The sequence below is a fragment of the Sinocyclocheilus rhinocerous genome, unplaced genomic scaffold, assembly GCF_001515625.1.
Source record: "Sinocyclocheilus rhinocerous isolate Xijiao unplaced genomic scaffold, SAMN03320098_v1.1 scaffold1569, whole genome shotgun sequence".
NCBI classification, from domain to species: Eukaryota; Metazoa; Chordata; class Actinopteri; order Cypriniformes; family Cyprinidae; genus Sinocyclocheilus; species Sinocyclocheilus rhinocerous.
Genome location: NW_015663506.1, coordinates 722,845 through 743,302, shown reverse-complemented (window position 1 = coordinate 743,302; position 20,458 = coordinate 722,845). Strand labels below are relative to the sequence as shown.

General features: G+C 35.2%; 5 protein-coding genes across 6 annotated transcripts in view; 2 read left to right on the top strand and 3 right to left on the bottom strand.

The window, feature by feature from the left end:
* pms1 (PMS1 homolog 1, mismatch repair system component) overlaps positions 1 to 6,173 on the bottom strand; it is a 26,520-nt gene extending 20,347 nt beyond the window's left edge. Inside the window, exons 1-6 of the mRNA XM_016539264.1 lie at positions 6,080 to 6,173; positions 5,764 to 5,905; positions 5,315 to 5,497; positions 4,438 to 4,540; positions 4,193 to 4,356; positions 2,135 to 2,251 (exon numbers count right to left, since the gene is read on the bottom strand). Coding sequence (XP_016394750.1) covers positions 2,135 to 2,251; positions 4,193 to 4,356; positions 4,438 to 4,540; positions 5,315 to 5,497; positions 5,764 to 5,895 — 699 coding nt within the window. The 5' untranslated portion in view covers positions 5,896 to 5,905; positions 6,080 to 6,173. The remainder of the gene's footprint in view (positions 1 to 2,134; positions 2,252 to 4,192; positions 4,357 to 4,437; positions 4,541 to 5,314; positions 5,498 to 5,763; positions 5,906 to 6,079) is intronic.
* A 3,106-nt stretch (positions 6,174 to 9,279) lies between these two features.
* ormdl1 (ORMDL sphingolipid biosynthesis regulator 1) lies at positions 9,280 to 13,041 on the top strand. Its single transcript, XM_016539276.1, has 4 exons — positions 9,280 to 9,294; positions 9,711 to 9,874; positions 11,222 to 11,373; positions 11,710 to 13,041. The coding sequence occupies exons 1-4, from the start codon at positions 9,285 to 9,287 to the stop codon at positions 11,843 to 11,845; spliced, it is 462 nt and encodes a 153-aa protein (XP_016394762.1). The 5' UTR covers positions 9,280 to 9,284; the 3' UTR covers positions 11,846 to 13,041.
* A 386-nt stretch (positions 13,042 to 13,427) lies between these two features.
* Positions 13,428 to 15,479, bottom strand: LOC107728938 (probable inactive tRNA-specific adenosine deaminase-like protein 3). Of its 2 annotated transcripts, none has more exons than XM_016539278.1 (2): positions 15,387 to 15,479; positions 13,428 to 14,600 (listed from the first exon to the last, which is right to left on the bottom strand). In XM_016539278.1, the coding sequence occupies exon 2, from the start codon at positions 14,552 to 14,554 to the stop codon at positions 13,526 to 13,528; it is 1,029 nt and encodes a 342-aa protein (XP_016394764.1). In that variant the 5' UTR covers positions 14,555 to 14,600; positions 15,387 to 15,479; the 3' UTR covers positions 13,428 to 13,525. The 2 variants fall into 2 exon arrangements, with proteins under 2 accessions (XP_016394764.1, XP_016394765.1); XM_016539279.1 differs by having other exon boundaries at positions 15,328 to 15,434.
* Positions 15,480 to 15,699: 220 nt separating this feature from the next.
* On the top strand, positions 15,700 to 19,394 carry osgepl1 (O-sialoglycoprotein endopeptidase-like 1). The gene is made up of 7 exons (XM_016539277.1): positions 15,700 to 16,053; positions 17,061 to 17,448; positions 17,541 to 17,745; positions 18,081 to 18,229; positions 18,424 to 18,554; positions 18,642 to 18,713; positions 19,298 to 19,394. Exons 1-7 carry the CDS (start codon positions 15,857 to 15,859, stop codon positions 19,380 to 19,382), a joined length of 1,227 nt encoding a protein of 408 aa, XP_016394763.1. The 5' UTR covers positions 15,700 to 15,856; the 3' UTR covers positions 19,383 to 19,394.
* Positions 19,395 to 19,487: 93 nt separating this feature from the next.
* ankar (ankyrin and armadillo repeat containing) overlaps positions 19,488 to 20,458 on the bottom strand; it is a 12,266-nt gene continuing 11,295 nt past the window's right edge. Inside the window, exons 20-23 of the mRNA XM_016539223.1 lie at positions 20,264 to 20,373; positions 19,959 to 20,155; positions 19,821 to 19,867; positions 19,488 to 19,718 (exon numbers count right to left, since the gene is read on the bottom strand). Of these exons, the coding sequence (XP_016394709.1) occupies positions 19,543 to 19,718; positions 19,821 to 19,867; positions 19,959 to 20,155; positions 20,264 to 20,373 (530 nt within the window). The 3' untranslated portion in view covers positions 19,488 to 19,542. The remainder of the gene's footprint in view (positions 19,719 to 19,820; positions 19,868 to 19,958; positions 20,156 to 20,263; positions 20,374 to 20,458) is intronic.

Here is a 20,458-nt window from a genome sequence, read left to right as displayed (position 1 = left end):
GGAATCAATTTAAGTTTTTTATTTTTAATAAATTTGCAAAGATGTTAAAAGCCTGTTTTTTGCTTTGCCATTATAGTGTATGGAGTGTAGAATGATGTGGGAAAAAAAGTAATTTCAAGCAGTTTAACAGAAGGCAGTAATATATAACATTACATTGCATTTACATTTAGTCATTTAGCAGACGCTTTTATCCAAAGTGACTTACAAATGAGGACAATGGAAGCAATCAAAATCAACAAAAGAGCAATGATATGCAAGTGCTATGACAAGTCTCAGTTAGCTTAACGCAGTACACGTAGCAAGGTTTTTTTATTATATAATAAATAAAAAGAAAACCGATAGAATAGAAAGAGAATAGAGCAAGCTAGTGTTGAGGCCTTTTTTGAGGGACAAGTTTTTTTTTTTTAAGAATAGAATTAGAATAGCGAGTGCTACAGTGTCAAAGCATAGAAAATGACCTATACATTGCCATTAGAGTAAAATTACTGAACCTAAACATAGGAGCCTAATAAAAATCCTCATTTTAGATGAAAACTAATATGATTTCCATATTTTATTAAATCCAATACATCAACGATGGGAATACACTTGAAAATATGCTGCATAATAGGAGTGACCCAAAAATGCTCAAGATTAGTCAAGCAGGATTAATGTTAAGGAGCACCGCGGGCAGTGAGCACATTACACCTGCAGAAAACACACATGCAGCACAGATACTCTGCTGCTGCAGCACATATTAAATCTTCACATGTGTGTCTTTGTGAGTGAGAGAAATGTCACTAAACTGAATTAAATCAAGCTTACAGTTTTTTACCAATGCGTAATACTATATAACACATATTTGTTTGAACTAATTCTTGCTCATTGCATTTGTAGCAGTGTATTAAATCTGTGCCAGAGAAGTGGGATTGTGGCCTCTGGCCAAAACAGGCAGGTTACGTCCCTCTGAGGCCCTTTCACCACGTACACTGCAGTCCCTGAGGGCTCCTTTAATTCACTGCTGCATTTGTCGCAAAGTTTGCCGCATTCGGTGCATAGGTCCACTGCTGACACTGACTGTAACGTGATCCATCCCTGACCGCTGCAAGGTAAACGTTACACGTGGTCTCGCGAAGATACATAGCCTTTCAGTATGTGTAATTCTACAGCTTCTATGATTAAAATACACTATTTTAGCTCTGAAAATTTAGGAAAAAAAGTATTTGGACTCTTTAGTCACAATTAAATAATTTATATAACAAAATATCTAAACAAAGAGGCATTTATTTTAAAGAAATAAACAAGACAAATATACTTTTTAGGCAAAAAAAATGTTTAGGTTAAAAATGAATAAGAATGGATTTATTTTTTCAAAGTGAAGACAGAAAGTATTTGGATACTTAAGTACCCTTAAAATGCATAAATGTAGTTGCATTAAATAACAAAATATCAAACCAAAGAGGCATTTATTTTAAAGAAATAACAGCACAAATACACTTTTCAGGCAAAAATAAAAAAGACTGTAAGGTTACCAATTAAGTAAAAGTATATTAATTTTTATGACACCTGTGTAAGCTTCAGTAGAACTGACTTCAAATTTTGTTTGTAGATGCCACTTGGTTTGACATTTTGACATCTATGCAATGCCATTCAAACATTTTTATGTATGATGTGTCCAAAAGTGTCCATATACACTTCAGGGCCACAGCATTTCTATGTATACATATCAAATATTAGCTAGAAATTAGAATCCTATCCAGAAAATTAAAAGGTTTTATATAAGGTATAACCTGGGTAAGAATGCTGAGTCATTCATGCAAAAAGTCATCGCTGCGGAATGCACAACCAGGAAAAAGAGAAACAGCTCTCCAGGGAGAGGAAAGCCGTTCGGAATTAAGTTGTTACACGAGTCTTTGGGTTTAGCAACCTGACAGAAGTGCAGGGACATTTAAAGTCAGCTCAAGACACATGCAATCGAAATGAACCCCCTGATTGTTTGAACCTTGAAGCACACTCCTTTATGAAAACATTGTGGAAAAAAAGAGTTTCCTATCGCAAACCATCATGGCAGCCCCAGAGCTGGTGCATCTGTGGAACCCTACTGCTCATGCTGGAAACGATAAATATACTCGTGTTTTCTCAGTGCTTCACTGACCTCTGGTTGCTCCTGGTGATGCTGGACGGGGAGCATGTTGGCTACGGAGGCCACTCCGAGCACGGCCATGAGGGCAGTTCGGTGATCCGACACCCTGGACTTCTGCCAGACCACAGCCTGTAACAACACGGTAAAACGGGTCAAGTTATTTTTCAGTCATCCTAAAATAAGACCACCTGTGGGATTGCATGCTCGCAAACAGCCATTAGCCACCAATCAAGTCTTCACAATAAACAATTATACTTTGGGGAATGTTTGGATATTACAAAAGCAACTGCGCAGGGAGCACTGCATGGACAAGCCTTGCCAACTTTTCATGAGGATTTTATACCATCTGGCAGCATCAAGCAAACACGCTATTTGCACAAATGCCATTTCAACGTGAGGAGCGCAGTTACGCATATATTTTCACACCCGTGCGTTTGCCTGTCGTTGGCACTTCCACATGCAAGTATATATATCCAAGGTGTTGATTTCTGAAAGCATGCGGTCCGCAGCACACATCTCTGCTATGAAATATACAATTTGGTGACTGTAAAGAGATCAGACTAGTAAACAGCTTTTTGAGAAGTCATGAAACCCAATGCAGGGCGAAGTGCAAAGTTTGTGATACGAGATATGCCTGGAAGTGCTGATGGCATGAAATGAGTGTATGGCCCTCCCCCGATGATCTACAACCTGAATGATATGAATTTAATGAAAGGTACGCGAGGTCTCACCGAGCAAGGCCAGATACGTATGCTATCATGAGGCCAGGCTGTTACTGAACTTGCGAAAACACTCAGAGAACTTATACCACTTAGGTTGTTACTTTAGGATCATGTGGCAGTGTGAGATTCGAAGGCTTAGTGGTTCATCCAGTGGTTGCATTGCTAATTTTGGACGAGAAGCAGGCGAAATGTCCACTTTTCCGGGTTACGCTCTAACTTATGACAGTTCAAACATGTATAAATGCTGGAAATGTCCAGGCTGTCATTATAACATGCATGCAACATTCAGGAGTTTTCCTACAGGACTTAAAACAAATTTTTTTTTAAACATTGTTATATTACATCTATTTACTGGAATGGCATGTTAAAATTCTTTTATCAACTTTGCTGATTAATATCAGGATTTAAAACATGAGATTGAAACTGCTACGAGGAAGCACAGAGTCAATACAGTAGTGAGAAACCACAGCAATAAACAAGTTACATAAGTTCTAATTAACGTTAGTTGAACACTATTAGCTGATAACTGATATCCTCCTGTGTGATGGTTAAATGTCACTGAATGTGGGTAAAACCCTAGAGAGTAATACCATAGTATTTTTTGATGTGGGACGCCACCTTGTGGTCAAATGTTCACTACCATTCAAAAGTTTGGGGACAGTAAGATTTTTATTTTTTTTTTGCCTTTTATTCAGTAAGGATTTATTAAATTGATTGGCAATAAACATAATTATAATGTTAAAAAATATTTCTATTTCAAATAAATGCTGTTCTTTTGAACATTCTACTCATCAAAAAATCCTGAAAAGGGTATTTAAGCAGCATAACTGTACTTAAAACTGATAATAAGAATGATAATTACATTACAATGAGCATCAAATCTGCATATTAGAATGATTTCTGAAGGGTCATGTGACACTGAAGACTGGATTAATAGCTGCTAATAATTCAGCTTTGCATCACAGGAATAAATTACATTTTAAAATATATATTATATGTATCATTTATTTGATCAAATAAATCTAGTTTTATCAAGCATAAGAGACTTCTTTTAAAAACATTAAAAAGGCTTACAGACCAAATACTTTTTTAACGACCTAATACTTTTCAACAACTTATAACTGAAGACAAAAATGTGTAAGGTTCATTTTATCCATCATGACATATTCCATTAAAAAATTTAATGTTTAGTTTGAAATCTTACAAATATTGATATATCACCAGTTTAATCCCAGATTTTTCAAGTGTTTTTAGACTTTGGGCAACAAAAATCAGTTGACCACTATTCTTGTTCAAAGACATTGTAGTTGCACAGTCAAAAAGTTAACACATGAAAGCCGTAACATACCTTGTTGTGGCTCAATGTGATCCTTAACTCAGGCTTAACAACAGCATAGGCCATGAGTAAGTTCTGGACCCTCTTCAATTCCTCTTTGCATTTCTTAGTGTTGGAATAATACTGCCGTCTGACAGGGAGGTTATTGAACAGATTTGCTGCACACACAGTGGTGCCTGAGGGAAAAGGTATGTTAGAAGCAGTCTGTTGTTCCCATAAATCAAGAGTTTAAAAAAAATGCATTAGCAGACACCTACCCTCGCCAAGATGTGATGGCTTTTGAGAGACGATCTGTCCATTGTGATCGACTGAATACTGAATGCTAAAATCATCATCTGCGGTTCTGGTTGTAATTACCACCTGGTAGGTGAAGAAAAGGTCAATTACAGAGGAAACATTTTCAACATTTGTAATTCAATGAATAAAAAGGATTCTCATGGACTCACATGGAGATGCACAGTATTTTGTGTGATGGCTTTTGATAGACGATCTGTCCATTGTGATCGACTGAATACTGAATGCTAAAATCATCATCTGCGGTTCTGGTTGTAATTACCACCTGGTAGGTGAAGAAAAGGTCAATTACAGAGGAAACATTTTCAGCATTTGTAATTCAATGAATAAAAAGGATTCTCATGGACTCATTGGAGATGCACAGTATTTTGGTACCACTGGAGTTATCTGCCAATATTAGCATTTTTTATTTATCAGTGTCAATCAATATTGGATACTGGAAGTTACTGGATATTTAATAATTATGCACATAATTTCTGCCCGTTTGTACTTTTGCCATCATCTAGTACTACATTTCATCTTTAATATCACTTCACTTAAATTTTAATCATTTAAGTCATTTTAATTTATGTTTAATTTAACATAATCTTTATAAGATCTCAAAAAATGAAGGCTTTTTAAACTGCACATTATAATACAGTACTGCCTAAATTCACTTTTGGCATTTAAAAGGAATGATTTTACTTTTGTATATTTTATTTTTCAGCCATAATAATCCAGGATTTTAATATCAGCCATAATTGTTTTCATCATTTTCGTAATAACGATTCCAGCTACTATTTTTTTATGTGCATCACTAACTCAAGCAATAAAATCAAATATAAACTAGTGAGATGTAACCTCTGATATGGCACATATGGATGCCAGAGCCTCTCCTCTGAAGCCGTAAGTCTCTAGGCGCTGCAGGTCTTCATGGCAGGAGATTTTAGATGTGTAGTGTTTTACAGCCGTCACAGGAACATCAGTAGCTTTGATTCCAGAACCATTGTCTCTGACTTCAATGCGATCCAATCCATAATTCTCCTGACCACAAAGAAACATGAACATAGATTTAGCATAGCTATTAAGAGTGGCCCCAACAATATTTGAACACTTAAGCCACGCTTAAAAAATGTATAAATGTCATTGCACTAGAAACAAAATATCAAACAAAGCTACATCTGCAAACTAATGATGCTAGAACTTATTTCAGAAAAAAAAAAAACATTTTGTTGTCTAACTAAATGACATGAATACATTTAAGTGTCCTAATACTGGCCACTAAGTTTGCTGATAAAACGTGCATTTACCAGTTTGACTTCAAGGCTTGAGGAACCAGCATCAAGTGAATTTTCAACCAGCTCTTTGACAACATTCAGGACAGACGTTATAACCTGAGAGCTGCACAGCAGACGCACAGTCTCCGGTGGAAGCGCCTTCATAGTGTGCTCCCTAAGAAGAAAAGTTTTAAAACTGAGACAACAATGGCCACAAACCTGTCATCTTCGCAGATTATTGACAAAAACTGCAGGGTAGCGTAAATTCTAATGATCAACCGTGACATTAACATTATGATACGTTATATTTACAGTTATATTTAAAATGGGCAAACATCTTCCTACTTACTTTTTGTAAAATAACAATAATCCGTTAAAAGTTATCCGATAAATTCATTACACAAGTGTACGTCACATGTTTTCAAGACTCCCTCCAGTATCGGATATGACTAACCTGGCGCCTAAATGACGTCATTGTTATTCTCTGCTTTGATTGGATGTTTTTTTTTCTTGATTATTGACAAAAACTGCAGGGTAGCGTAAATTCTAATGATCAACCGTGACATTAACATTATGATACGTTATATTTACAGTTATATTTAAAATGGGCAAACATCTTCCTACTTACTTTTTGTAAAATAACAATAATCCGTTAAAAGTTATCCGATAAATTCATTACACAAGTGTACGTCACATGTTTTTAAGACTCCCTCCAGTATCGGATATGACTAACCTGGCGCCTAAATGACGTCATTGTTATTCTCTGTTTTGATTGGATGTTTTTTTTTCTTTGTCGTATCTTTGTATTCATATTGCTTATAAATCAATAAATGAAATTTTTAATTGTTATGGCTATGTTTAAAAAGTATACAAATCCTTAAAATTAGCCCATATGTTAGCATGTTTTCATGTTATTGGTATTTTATATTTACAAACGGTCAAATAAAACTCCACACATTAACTGACTAACTAATAGCAACCCAATTCTTACCCTATCATAAAAAAAATGATTTGACACATTCGTTAGTGGTGTTTCATTTTGTAAACGTTATGCCTTTTGGTGGGCGTGTCGCGCCAATCTCGCGAGGTTTGCGCTCCTAATCCCGTTAGCCGCGATATCCGTTGTGCTAGCGGAGTGTGTGCAGTGAGTCAGCCTGCAGTGCGCGCAGCGGAGGCCGGCAGCGCTCCAGCCTGCATCACCCGAACGCAAACAAGGTACCGTTACTTAACTCTTATGAAACCAACGCGTTTGTGCAGCTACTTTAAAACCAAATGGGCCAAAATCGGCCGATAAATGGGGGGATTTAAGAGCTTTTATTGATGTTTGAGGTGTTTAATGGAAGTAGAGTGAAACAAAAGCAACTGGTGTTTGTTATGAAAGCAGCTGATGCTAAATAAAGAGCATTGCTCATGCGCAAAACCTAAAGCAACTCACGATAATAGCACAGACTGGAGCATGTTTAAAGAGTTATTCAAGTGGTTGAATGAAAGAAGACAGTAAGCTGTGCAGGAATAAGACAGGGATTTGTTATGTAGCTGTGCTGCTAACTCTATCTGTGTCATGGACTTGTTTATCTCCTGCAGCTGCTACTGAAAAACCAACATGAATTTTTATGTAATATTTTAAAAAAAAATGTAAATGCTCAGCCTGCTGTCTTTATCGTTCACGTGAAGCTACGTATTAGAAACATCTATTCAATATTACTTCCTCTTAACTGTTTTGCTGTCTCAGTGGATATTAAAAAACATATTACATATTTTACACAATCAAAGAGTGAATCATATTTAGGGAAGAATCAATTGAGTGGTTATTTGATGTTGCCGTAGCAGGACTTAAACCTTTGACCTCAGTCTGTTTTGCTTTTATTGCATTTATTTGTATGAGAGTAATAATAACAGAAAAAAATTATGTCATTTTGTTGTGGATGTTTTCTTTAATTGTAACATATATCAAAAAGCAATTGACTTGGTGAGTAGAAACCAAGATGAGTAAATTATTTTTGGTGAGAAATCATTAGATGAGAAACAACCAATAAAAGTAAGCTGTATATTAGGTAACATTGAACTTTGACTTTCGAACAGCTGCACAGAATGTTTACCATGGAGGATAAAGCAAACAGGCCATAAAATTTCTCTTTCACCCTTTTGCTCTTCCAAAGAAGAACCGAACTCTTGCACATAATTTGAATAAGTTGGACGGCATGAACAGTAATGCATTAGGGCAAAGTACTATAAAGAATCACCCCATTGTGTGTTTGTGAACATGCTTCTGTTGGCATATAGACAAGACATCGTCTGTAAGACAGCTTCCACTCTTAACTATTACTTTTAAAGCCATAAAACAACAACTATAGATTGTAGATTTTAGTAGTGCATAAATGATCGTTCATTTGAATAGTTAACAATCAGTTTTACATCTTATTTCACTGAAATTAACTAGACTGCTGCTAAATAGATTCTGACACTGAAATGTTACTTTTAGTTCTGATGAAAAAACAAAAACACTTAATCACAACACACTTTTATCTATGTTAGTCATTTTATCAATTCATTGTTATAAGTTAATTGATTAGCCAAATAATTTAATGTTGGTTTTTTTGTCAGATTTAATAATTTCTTTAAAAAAAAAAAATTTTTTAATGCAAAATGTTATGTTTTATTTATTAATTATTTATGTATTATGTATTATTTAATTAACTGCATAATTAACAATTAAGTAATCAGGTATTTATAATTTAATTATTTTATTTATACAGATTTTGTTGCATTTAATGTATTATTTGACTTGAAAAAACAAAAACACTTAATCACAACACTTATTTATCTATGTTAGTCATTTTATCAATTCATTGTTATAAGTTAATTGATTAGCCAAATAATTTAATGTTGGTTTTTTTGTCAGATTTAATAATTTCTTTAAAAAAAAAATTTTTTTTTATGCAAAATGTTATTTTATTTATTAATTATTTATGTATTATGTATTATTTAATTAACTGCATAATTAACAATTAAGTAATCAGGTATTTATAATTTAATTATTTTATTTATACAGATTTTGTTGCATTTAATGTATTATTTGACTCGCAGTTTCCATTTTGACATTTTGGACTACATTAAAAAATCATGTGTAGAAACAGTTTTCACTCAGAAATTGCGGTATTTTAAGGTGTCCCTGTTACACATGTCGCATGTACTTACTATTATTATAACAATAAATTGTGCATTATTACATGCAAGTAACTCTAAACCAAACCCTAATCCTAACCCTAACCATATAGTAAGTACATGTAGTTAATTAATATTACTCCGTACTTAAATGTATAATTACACTGTAACAAGGACACAAAATAAAGTTTAACAGAAATTGCTAGCAAATTTCACAACCAATAACAAAGAAACAGCGAGTAGCATTGAATCAAATATGCAACTTTGAAATAGAAAATACTCTTCTTGAGTATTCTTGTAAAATGCACTCCAGTAAACTCTTTTATTTACAACTTCTAAAAATCATGTTTTACAGTGTACTGTTTTTTGTCTATCGACAGAAAAGCAAGATGAACGTCGGTGTGGCCCACAGTGAAGTCAACCCAAACACCCGTGTGATGAACAGTCGAGGGATATGGCTGACTTATGCGCTCGGCGTAGGAATGCTTCACATTGTACTGTTGAGCATTCCTTTCTTCAGTGTTCCTGTTGTGTGGACCCTCACAAATGTTATTCACAATTCCCCCACCTTACCTAATTTTTTACTGAGGGGGCCTGGAACACCCCAACCCCCCAACCCCAGAAAAGCAAATGCCCCACCAGTTTGGCACGGACTCTGCTTTTCATTAATAAAACTTGAATATGCGTTTAGAAGATCAACCAAAGTCATGCAGGTTTGGAATGACTTGAGGGTAAGTAAATGACAGAATTTTATTTTTTGGGTGAACTATCCCTTTAATATTAAGAGGTCCCATTGTTACGACATTTGAGAATGGGTGTGGCCCACAGTGAAGTCAACCCAAACACCCGTGTGATGAACAGTCGAGGGATATGGCTGACTTATGCGCTCGGCGTAGGAATGCTTCACATTGTACTGTTGAGCATTCCTTTCTTCAGTGTTCCTGTTGTGTGGACCCTCACAAATGTTATTCACAATTTTGTAAGTGTCCCTTGTTGAATAATCCTTTGTTCTATCCCATTTCGTTCCCCTGTCTATGGGTTGTCATTTTCTCAGTGGTGCCCCGAGGCCAGTTGGAGTCTCGACAATTGATGCTTCCTTAGTAGTCTGTGTGGCATTGTTATGTAAGGACTCGCTCGCACAAAGATTCAAGGTCAACAGCATGACATCACCAACCAAGTTTAAGCTCTCTGGCACATGATGATGTATGACAGCTTGCGCCACAATGATAAAGGGATGGGATACTGTAATGTTTCTGTTGTCCTGACATGGAAGACAAATTTAGTAAGTGTAAGCGATAGGAGGGAAGGATGATCACACTTCTATATTCCAAGTCTTCCGAAGTTATATGATAGCCTTCCAGGAAAAAATAGAACGATTTAAGTCATTGTTCATTAATAATTTTTGTCTCCACTAAAGCTCTCAAATCTCATCTGCAAAGAGATTTTGAGACTTGTTAAAGTCAGGGTTAGTATAGTTAACTATACTAATCTTGAAAAAAAAGAAAAAAAAAAGTTGTTTGTCCATACAGTCAAAGTGAGTAAGGTCCCGTGTTGTTCTGAAACGCTTTGACTTTCATTCTTCATCTATCCATTTAAGCGTAAAAAGATAAGTTCATTTACCCAAAAATGACAACCCTGTCATCATTTACTCACCCTCATGTCATTCCAAACCCAAACTTTGGTTAATCTTTGAAATACAAATTAAGATATTTTGATTGAAACCTGAGAGCTTTCTGTCCCATAATTGAAAGTATCTAAAACTTAGAAGATCAAGAAAGGTCATAAAAGTTGCTTTATATGATGAACAAGTCTAATTTAGGCTTTTATAGACATAAATGCATACATGTGCATCACATATGGCAAGCAAAGAAGCTTGATGCTGGGGTTTGGTTTGCTCTGTATGTGTGTTGAGCACTGTTTAGATGTAAATTAATGCCTAAATTAAATCTGATCATCATAGAATGTGTTCATATCTTTTCACGACACTTGAATTAAGCCACTCAAATCCCATGGATTCGTTTTATGATGCCTTTATGACCTTTTTAGATCTTCTAAGTTTTGGTTACATTGAGTTTTAATGGAGGGACAGAAACTTTATCACGTTTCGTCAATGTCTGCGCCACGAGTGACTCTGCTTTTCATTAATAAAACTTGAATATGCGTTTAGAAGATCAACCAAAGTCATGCAGGTTTGGAATGACTTGAGGGTAAGTAAATGACAGAATTTTATTTTTTGGGTGAACTATCCCTTTAATATTAAGAGGTCCCATTGTTACGACATTTGAGAATGGTTTAACATTTGGATCATCTTTCTATCTTCCCGCAGGGTATGTATGTGTTTATGCATGCAGTGAAAGGGACACCATTTGAAACACCAGACCAGGGCAAGGCAAGACTTCTCACACACTGGGAACAGCTGGACTACGGCGTGCAGTTCACATCATCTAGAAAATTCTTTACAATCTCACCAATCATTTTGTAAGTTATTTTTGCCATCTTTTGCACAACGTTTACCCTCTCAAAGAAATGTTTAACATAGGTGATACAGGTTTTTAAATTGCTCTTTTATACTTTTTAATCTTGTTACTCACCATGAAAATGTCAAAGAAAGCTGGACTGGTGTTAAAACGCCAACCAACCAATTGCACAATATTTTGAACTAAATATAAAAATCAATAAATTAACTTTTCTGATCTGAAATGTTACCTAAATGTGAATGGTGAATATTAGACATATTTTGGTAATTAAAGACCTTTATCATATAAGATCCTGTACTTATTTTTAAGTGTGTAACACTTGTTCTTTTCTTTGCAGGTATTTTCTCGCCAGCTTTTACACTAAATACGACACCGCTCATTTTGTGATAAACACAGCTTCGCTTTTGAGTGTTCTTATCCCAAAACTGCCACAACTCCATGGAGTCAGGATCTTTGGAATAAACAAGTATTAAGCCCAGTGTTCAGAGGGCACAGACCAACTCGGAGCTGTTGCCTGATGTGGGAGAGGAGATAACCCTTTGTACTTTGTACCGCAGTTGTGTACACTTAGCAGTTTTGTACAGTCTGTGTAATTGTGAGTCTCTTTGTTTGATATATCTTGAGAAATTGTTGTAGGGACAAGTTAGGAGGACAATTCCACAAGCATTAATAACTTAAGATATTTAATGTGTTTTCCTTAGTTGTTTTGTGATCCTCGTGGATCTGGGCTGGCCCAGGTTTCATGGTTAATTTCTTTTTCCGTTAATTAGTTTTTGTTTGTTCAAATGTGCTCACAACACTGATACACTAATATAGTTTTATGCTTTTAGCGTCACTTCACATTTCTGAATACATTCATAGATAATTCCATGAATTGACTAAATGTGTTTTTAAAATCCATGAAACCTTTCTGCTGTTTCGTTAATGTTATCATTGCTTCAGAGACAAATAAAAAGTCAGTTTGCATGACTTCCTGAAAAATATTTGTTCATCACAATACTATGTGTACTTTTTGTTTAGTTAATGTCTTACAGCTTATAAGTGACAATGAAAAATATTAACATTAACAAAACTTTTAGGCTTTTAAGTACAGAGTCGACATGAAATCAAAAATAGAACTTTCTTAATTTAATACATATTTCTGGTCTCATTTTGCACATTTTATTGGTGTACATTATTTCAAAGAACATTTCCTTATAGATTTTGAACTGCTTCCTCTGCCCTGAAACAAAACATCAAGTTCTTCCCTACATTTTTTCATCTTACGTTTGAATCAGAATATTTCATGTTGACTTTTAGCTCAATTTCAGCATGTCATTTTAAATGTCTGGATCATTACCAAGCTTCAGCAAACCGTCATGTTTCTTTGCTCTTTTCTGTCACAGTATTATTGAAGTTGAGAAACTGTAACATAGACCCATTAAACTATTTGTATTCTTCCACTTTCTTGTCTTTTGACAATATTCGCGAAGGCTCGACTGTGCCAATTGTTTTGTCCATTTGTTTTGAGAAAAGGAATGAACATAGTATGTGGTGTGTTGCATGATATGCAGCAAACAAATAAAACTTTGCAAAGTATTAGAAACGCTGTTGTTCACTAGAAAAATGAATTGTGTGAAATATAAAATACATTTAATGTAAATCATAAACTCGTACAATCATAAACACCACTGTTCAAAAAGTTGAGGTTGGAAAGATTTCCTAAATATTAAAAAAGTTTCTTTGCTCACAAAGTCTGGATTTATTTAAACAAAAATACTGTAACATTTTTGAAATATTTGTATATATTAAAATAACTGCTTTCCATTTTATTATATTTTAAAATGTAATTTATTCCTGTGATGTCAAAGCTGAAATTTAAGCATCATTACTCCAGTTTTCAGTGTCACATGATTCTTCAAAAATCATTCAGATATGCATATGTGGTGCTTATCAAACATTTCTTACTCTCAATGTTGGAAACTGTTGTGCGGATCAATGTGTCACATATAAGACACGATTTGATTGTCTGATAAATTGAATATGAAATTTAAAGGTAGACAACAATTTTTAATACTTTTTATTATGGGCTTAAAAAAACATTTGCTGTAGTTAGAAATGTAAAAACAATTAAAATGTCATCATAAATGTCAATGTAATATTGCCTCTAATTATTAAAAAAAAAAAGACTTTTTGTGTAAAGCCTCACATGCATTTAGCATCACACCTTTAAACACTTCAAAGTGATGATTTAAATCTTTTTGGCAGTGAATTTTATACTTGGTTCCCAAGGCACCATCTGCAGAGGGCCCTCCATAAAACACTCTGTTGATTCTTGAGTGCACCAAAGCCATTGCACACATCATGCACGGCTCTCGAGTGACGTAAAGATCATATCCGGTGCAGATGTAAGGCAGACCGGTTTCTTTGGCATTGCAAGCATTCCTAAAGGACTCGGAGCTGCTAAACCGACAGGCTGGATATTTCTCGTAACTGTAGGTGCCTCCTCCTTGCCCACAGGCCACGAGATCAATACAGACCATGACAGCGTGATGGAGCGGATGAGAGCCGTGCTTACAGTCATGACCCACTGCAACAATCTGCTCCGATTCTGGGTCAACAATCACTGCGCCCACCGCATCCATTCCCATCTTCCCGCCTGATTTTGCAGCCTCTACAGCTGCCGTCATGTACTTTTGCATTTTAGCTTTCTGATCAGCAGTGAATAACTGGCCTCTCAGAGCAGACGTCACTTGTTTGTCCTCGTGAAATGACGTAGGCCAGTGTTTACTAGCTTTTTCAAACTGCGGTCTGGTTAGTGGAGGATTGGCGGGTATTTCGACAAGGAAAGGTTCTCCCAAACCACTGGAGTCAAAAGACTGTGAGCAAAGCAGATCAGCAAGCGTAACTCCTTTGCAGTCTATCACCTGCACATCCCTGGCCAAGCACACAATGACCTCCAATGGATGAGAAGTGCTTTTGTCTTTGCAAGCCCTCACTCTTTTTATGTGCTGCAGACCGGGTAAAGGGTAGATCAGGGAAAGCTCTTTGACCAGGCGAGATGTTTGTCTTTTCTCGACGATAGGTGCCGCGTAGGCCAGCAACAATTCAGTGTCCCGGGACTGTTTGTCAGAGAGAACTGGAAGAACATCCCAAGTGTCATATCTGTCCATTTCTTTCCTTCTTTTGGCTTGTGGCTCCATCTTGTTCTATTCATTTAATAGACTGTCAGGGGTTTCCTGATGTCATCTGTAGAAGCAGAACGTGACAGTAAAAGTTATACTGACTGAAAAACTGTCTGAGACTCAAAATGTCCTCATCGATATAGTTAAATAAATCCATAACAAAAAACGTATGTTATTTGAAATAAAATGAGCTTTCTCGTTTTCATTTAGTTTAACATAATGTACTAAAATAATTACACTAAAACTGAAATAATATATATAGACATAAAAAACTAATACAAATGACAAAAATACACACAAAACAAAATAAAAAACTGAAAATAGCCAAAGAAAATAAAACCTTATTCAAAATATTAAAAACTATAAACGTATCTTAATCATACTAAAATAAAAGTCATGCACATTGTAATACAGAGATGTATCTAAATGTATAGTGTAAAAAAAACATTGTAATACATTGATACTATTGTAACTTTTTTTTGTAAAAAGTGGAACAAAAAATTATATATATAATATTATATTATACATACGTATATATATAGAGAGAGAGAGAGAGAGAGAGAGGCTATATCAATGTCAACTACCACCCCCCAAAATAAATAATTATATATATATATATATATATATATTTTTATTTAACGATATATATATAATATATATATATATATATATATATATATAAATATGTATATATATAATATTTTTAAGAGCCTATATATATTTTTAATATTTAAAACACAGAATGAATTAATTTAAATTTATAAATACACGTGCAGCTGATAGACCTTTACCTTATTTGGAGGAAACAATGGACTTTAATAATCAAATAAGTTAGAAATTGTCCAACTACCTTCTTTATAGCAGCCAAGTGTGAAGAAGTCATCTTGTGTAAAACATCTCTCCCATGTGAGTCTTGATCCCTCCTGTATTATTATCCCATTGGAAACAAGAGCAAGCGATAATGGTTCCGTTTTGCTCTTTATTTTAGACTTATAAGTCGTTTAGCTATGATATTATTATTAACATACTTATTTATTCATCAAGTGGGTATAGACATCTGTTTTTCTATAATACTATTTATCATTTTCATCTTAAAGAAAGTCTAACGGAACCCAACTTTACGTATGTTGTGAGTAGGGTGTATTTATAAGTAACGCCTTGATCATACAGCCTCATAAATTAAGTTTTACAAGAAAATACAAGTGCAGTGTTAGCAGTGTTTTCGAGTCGCTTGAATTGTTGAAGCGTATGTATCCTTTCAGATTACCGTCGAGTTAAATCAACCAGTGAAATCGACAGTGAAGCGTCAGTGTTATCAGCATGTTCCCGTGCGCTCTGAATGAAGCGGCTCGCTTCTGGATGAAGCACTGCACGTCCCGAAGAGCCTTCAGTACACTGCGCTCTCGGTTCGTTTTGGGGATTGAGACGAGCTGCGACGAGACCGGGGCGGCTGTGCTGGACGAGACTGGAGTGATTTGGGGAGAATCTCTGTATTCTCAGAAAAAGACACACCTGGAGTAAGAATAGCCACTGACTTCATAAATGTCCTCAGTTGATGCATAGAGTAACACTAATCACATATTTTCATGATCCTAACGGAACAGTTCTCTCAAAAGGCCATTCTGTTGTCATTTATTTACCATCACAGTGTTCCAAAAAAAAAAAAGAAAAGAAAAAAAATCATCATGAGTGGTCCATGTGACTTGTGTATTTAAAGCTGTTTTTATAATTTTTTAATTGATTTTTTTATTTTTTAAATTTTAAAGTTTTAGTTCTGTTAACTGCTTTTGTCATTTTTATTCATTTTTTAAAAATATTTACATGTTTTATTTATTTTTATTCAATGTTAGTTTAAGTCATTTTAGTACTTCAACTTTAACATTTTATTTCACTTAATTGGCAAGGCAGCATTTGTAATTTTTATTTAAGTTTTTCATCTAATATTTATATTTTATGTCGGTCTTGTTTCAATCCACAAAACACAGTTTTTAATAGTCTTCGTTTTTATTTAACAAAAACAACACTGACTTCACATCTTAAGCTATACTGTAGCTTTAAGAAACAGATAAGTAAAGTCATTATTCACTGAAAATAACAGCTGTAGTAACTATTCACTGTCATTGTATAGAAAAAAAAAACCAGCTCGGATATTCTGCTATTATTTTATTTCTATATCATTTTACTTGTTTGTGAGAAGAAACACTTTTTAATTTTCACACTGGAAGTTGGCAGGCTTTTAGTTAGTAGTGCTAGTAATGGATTAGTATGTTGATTTTATATACCTAAACTACTAAATTAGAATATTTGTTTGTGAATTCTCTCATCCAAATCAAAATTTTAGTACGTTTTTGTAACTTTTTGTTTTGTTTTCATAAATGTAGGTCATTTTCAGGTCAGGACTATGTATGCAAATTCCAAAAATAGCAAAAAGGTGATTAAAAATATACAGTTTTATATACATAAGGTAAGGATAAAAAATGACTGCTGAATTATGGTGCATTTAATTTCATTTGTTCTCTTACAGTGCGGGTGGAATTATCCCAACTGTGGCCCAACGCCTACACAGAGAAAACATCTCTAGAGTTGTCCAGGAGGCCTTGGACAGAAGTGGCATTGAACCCAGTGAACTCACAGCTGTGGCCACAACAGTGAAGCCTGGTCTCGCCCTTAGCTTAGGGGTCGGCTTGGATTTCAGTCTGAAGTTTGTGAGACTTCACGAAAAGCCGTTCATCCCTATACACCATATGGAGGCACATGCCCTCACTGTAAGAATGCTACACCCCGTAGACTTCCCTTTTCTCGTGCTCCTTGTCTCGGGGGGTCATTCTCTTCTTGCACTGGCCAAAGGAATAGATGAATTTCTTCTTCTGGGGCAAACACTGGATGTAGCAGCCGGGGACACTTTAGATAAGGTACAGTATCAGGATATCACATCCGTTTCAAATACAAGGAAAGCAGTAGGATGTTTATAATATAAACTGTTTATCTTTCCTTTCAATGACAGATTGCTAGAAGACTTTCTCTTAGGAATCACCCAGAGTGCTCGACTTTGAGCGGTGGACAAGCCATAGAGCTTCTGGCGAAAGAGGGGGATCGACTCGCATTTCATTTCAAGTCACCCATGGGGCAGCTCTACGACTGCAATTTCTCTTTTGCTGGTTTGCGAAACCAGGTGACAATGGCAATAAACAAAAAAGAAAGAGAAGAAGGTACTTTATCTATTCCTTTAAAATAAAAGAAACAGGTTCTTTTCCAAAAGCTTTTGAGCTGCCTACATAGACTTTTTAGGCAGCATCTGGACTGAAATGGCAGCTTATAAGTGACTGATTTGAAAAACGGTAAACAGGCAGCAACTCTGCATATGATGCAAATATCTCTTCTCATTTGAAGTACACAGGAGACTTGACTATTAATTGGCATTAACATGCTGACACCAATTAATTGGAATAGCAATGCAATAGTCTAATAAGGCTATAATCAGTATATATATTGTGTGTACAGTCCTAACCAGTTATTATATTACCGTAATGTTATATTTCCTCAGGTGTTGAAAAAGGACAGTTATTATCATGTGTTAAAGACATCGCTGCTGCCTCACAACACACTGTGGCGTCTCACATAGCCAAACGAACACATCGTGCCATTTTGTTCTGTAAATCCAAAGGTCTTCTACCACAGCATAATCCAACCCTGGTAAGTTCTCAGCACTCCAGGACCTGGTTGTGGCATTTCATTTTAAAATTAACTCGAGCTTGGCTTAATCATTTTACAATATTTAAAAACTTCAACCAATAAATGCCTGTGGTGAATTGACATTTGGTAAAAATTCCACTCCAGACTTTCTATCCCAACCAAAAATCTACTCTTCCACTTTTGCACCTTTGTAGGTTGTTTCCGGAGGAGTAGCAAGTAATGAATACATCAGACAGACTCTGAAAATTGTCACAGATGCCACTGGATTGCATCTGCTTTGCCCTCCGACAAAATTTTGCACTGATAATGGAGTGATGATTGCATGGTAAGAGCATAAAAATGGTGCATATTGCCTTACAGCCTTGTTGACATGTATAAGACACTGACTTTTGTTCCTCACTATTGTTGTTAGGAATGGCATAGAGAGACTAAAGCAAAGAAAGGGGATCATGTCCTATACCGAAGAGGTCAACTATGAACCGAAGTAAGTTAAAATGACATGTGCTTTGCTAGTAAATATATTGGACTTATTTACATTTTCAGTGCATGTTTCTGGTCTTATTGTGCACAATTTATCGGTTAATGTCATTTCTAAGTTTTAAAAAAAGTTTGTCTTTGTAATCTTTCATCAAATAAAATATATATTTTAATTGAGTGTTTTTGTAACGTTTATATTTTAAAATCATGTATTTATTTATTTTTAGTTGACATTTTTAAGATTTAATTATTAGCTTTCCATCAACTCAAAAACCCCACTTTAGGAAACTCTGATGTAATGTGATGTTTAATGCACGTCTTGTTGTTGATAACAAAGAATGGAATATATGTTGTTTCTCTTTATATTTTTGACAGTGAGGTACAAAATAATCCTTTTCAAATCTTAGGTCAAAAGTTATCAAAAAGTAGTCCAATTAGATTACCAGAAATGTGTAATCTAATAGATTACATTTCTAATTTTCATCATATAGTTTGTGACCAGTAACAGACAGTTTGTAAGTAATCTACCCAGCACTGATTGTATATGATAGGAGTCTGTTTTGATGTCATGAAATTTTTCATTCATTTTAGGGCACCACTTGGATTAGACATCACTTCAGAAGTGAAAGATGCTGCAATCAAACTTCCCCCATTAAAACTGAGGATAAACTCTTGACATGCTGTTAAAGGGGCATCTCCTACTTATTAACAAATTATTATTTATTTAAAGAAATTTAAATGTTTGTGTTTTGCAAATGCTTTAATTCAAAGTTTATGATGTTATTTCTTTTCAATCGCCTTTTGGTGTGAACGGCAGTGCCGGAGATCATGACCTTTCATGTATTTTCATTCAACCTCTGTTTTGGGGCACTGTGGCAGGACATCTGTCCCGTTCTGACTCTGGGGTTGGCGGTTCTGGCCCTCTGTCTTACATGGTGTGGCAAAGGAGCTGGTGTTTCTCTGTCACCGATTGCTGACTGACTACACCTATCGTTCACTCTCTTTGCCAGTCCTGGTAAGAAATGATATAGCGCAAACAGCTGTATGTGAGAGATATTCCTCATTGCCTTAGCCAGCATCACAATATCACTCTGTCATAAATCAATTGAAATACCTTTATTATCACGATGAGGCACAGGAGGGCCGCCATTTATCTCCAAACTGCAATGGAGAAAAGAGAAAGAAAACAAATTATGCTTGTGAATTATCAAAGGCCTCATATTCAGCTACTTCCTGACTAAATTTAAAGCACCTGAGAGACGGCAACCCTATTCTTCTCTGTCTTTCAAACTCTGCTGTAAAGAATTGCGATATTCTGGCATCTTTAGCTAAATTCTCCATTAGGAGGTCATATATGTGAGGGTATTTTCTACATTTGGCCAGAAGCTGTCGATGAGCATATCGATTGGAGGTCAGGTAACCCAGAGCACTTGCACAAGCTGTTCGAACCTAAAATGTAGGAAGGAATAATAGTTTCAAAAATCCTAGAAATACTGTTTTAAGCACTTATTTTTGTTGACTGGGAAACATTGCATTAGCCAATTAAACACAATCAACCTCTTCATTCTCTGAGTCCAGATGAGCAGAAAGATGCTCTACAGCACCCATGGTGACCATCGCATTAGTAATACCTGCTCTTGTGTGAACCAGGCTAGCAAGTAGTTGTGCTGGAGTAAGACAAGATGAAATGTTACACAAGATTATTTTCTCATTTATATATATATATATATATATATATATTACAATTCAAAG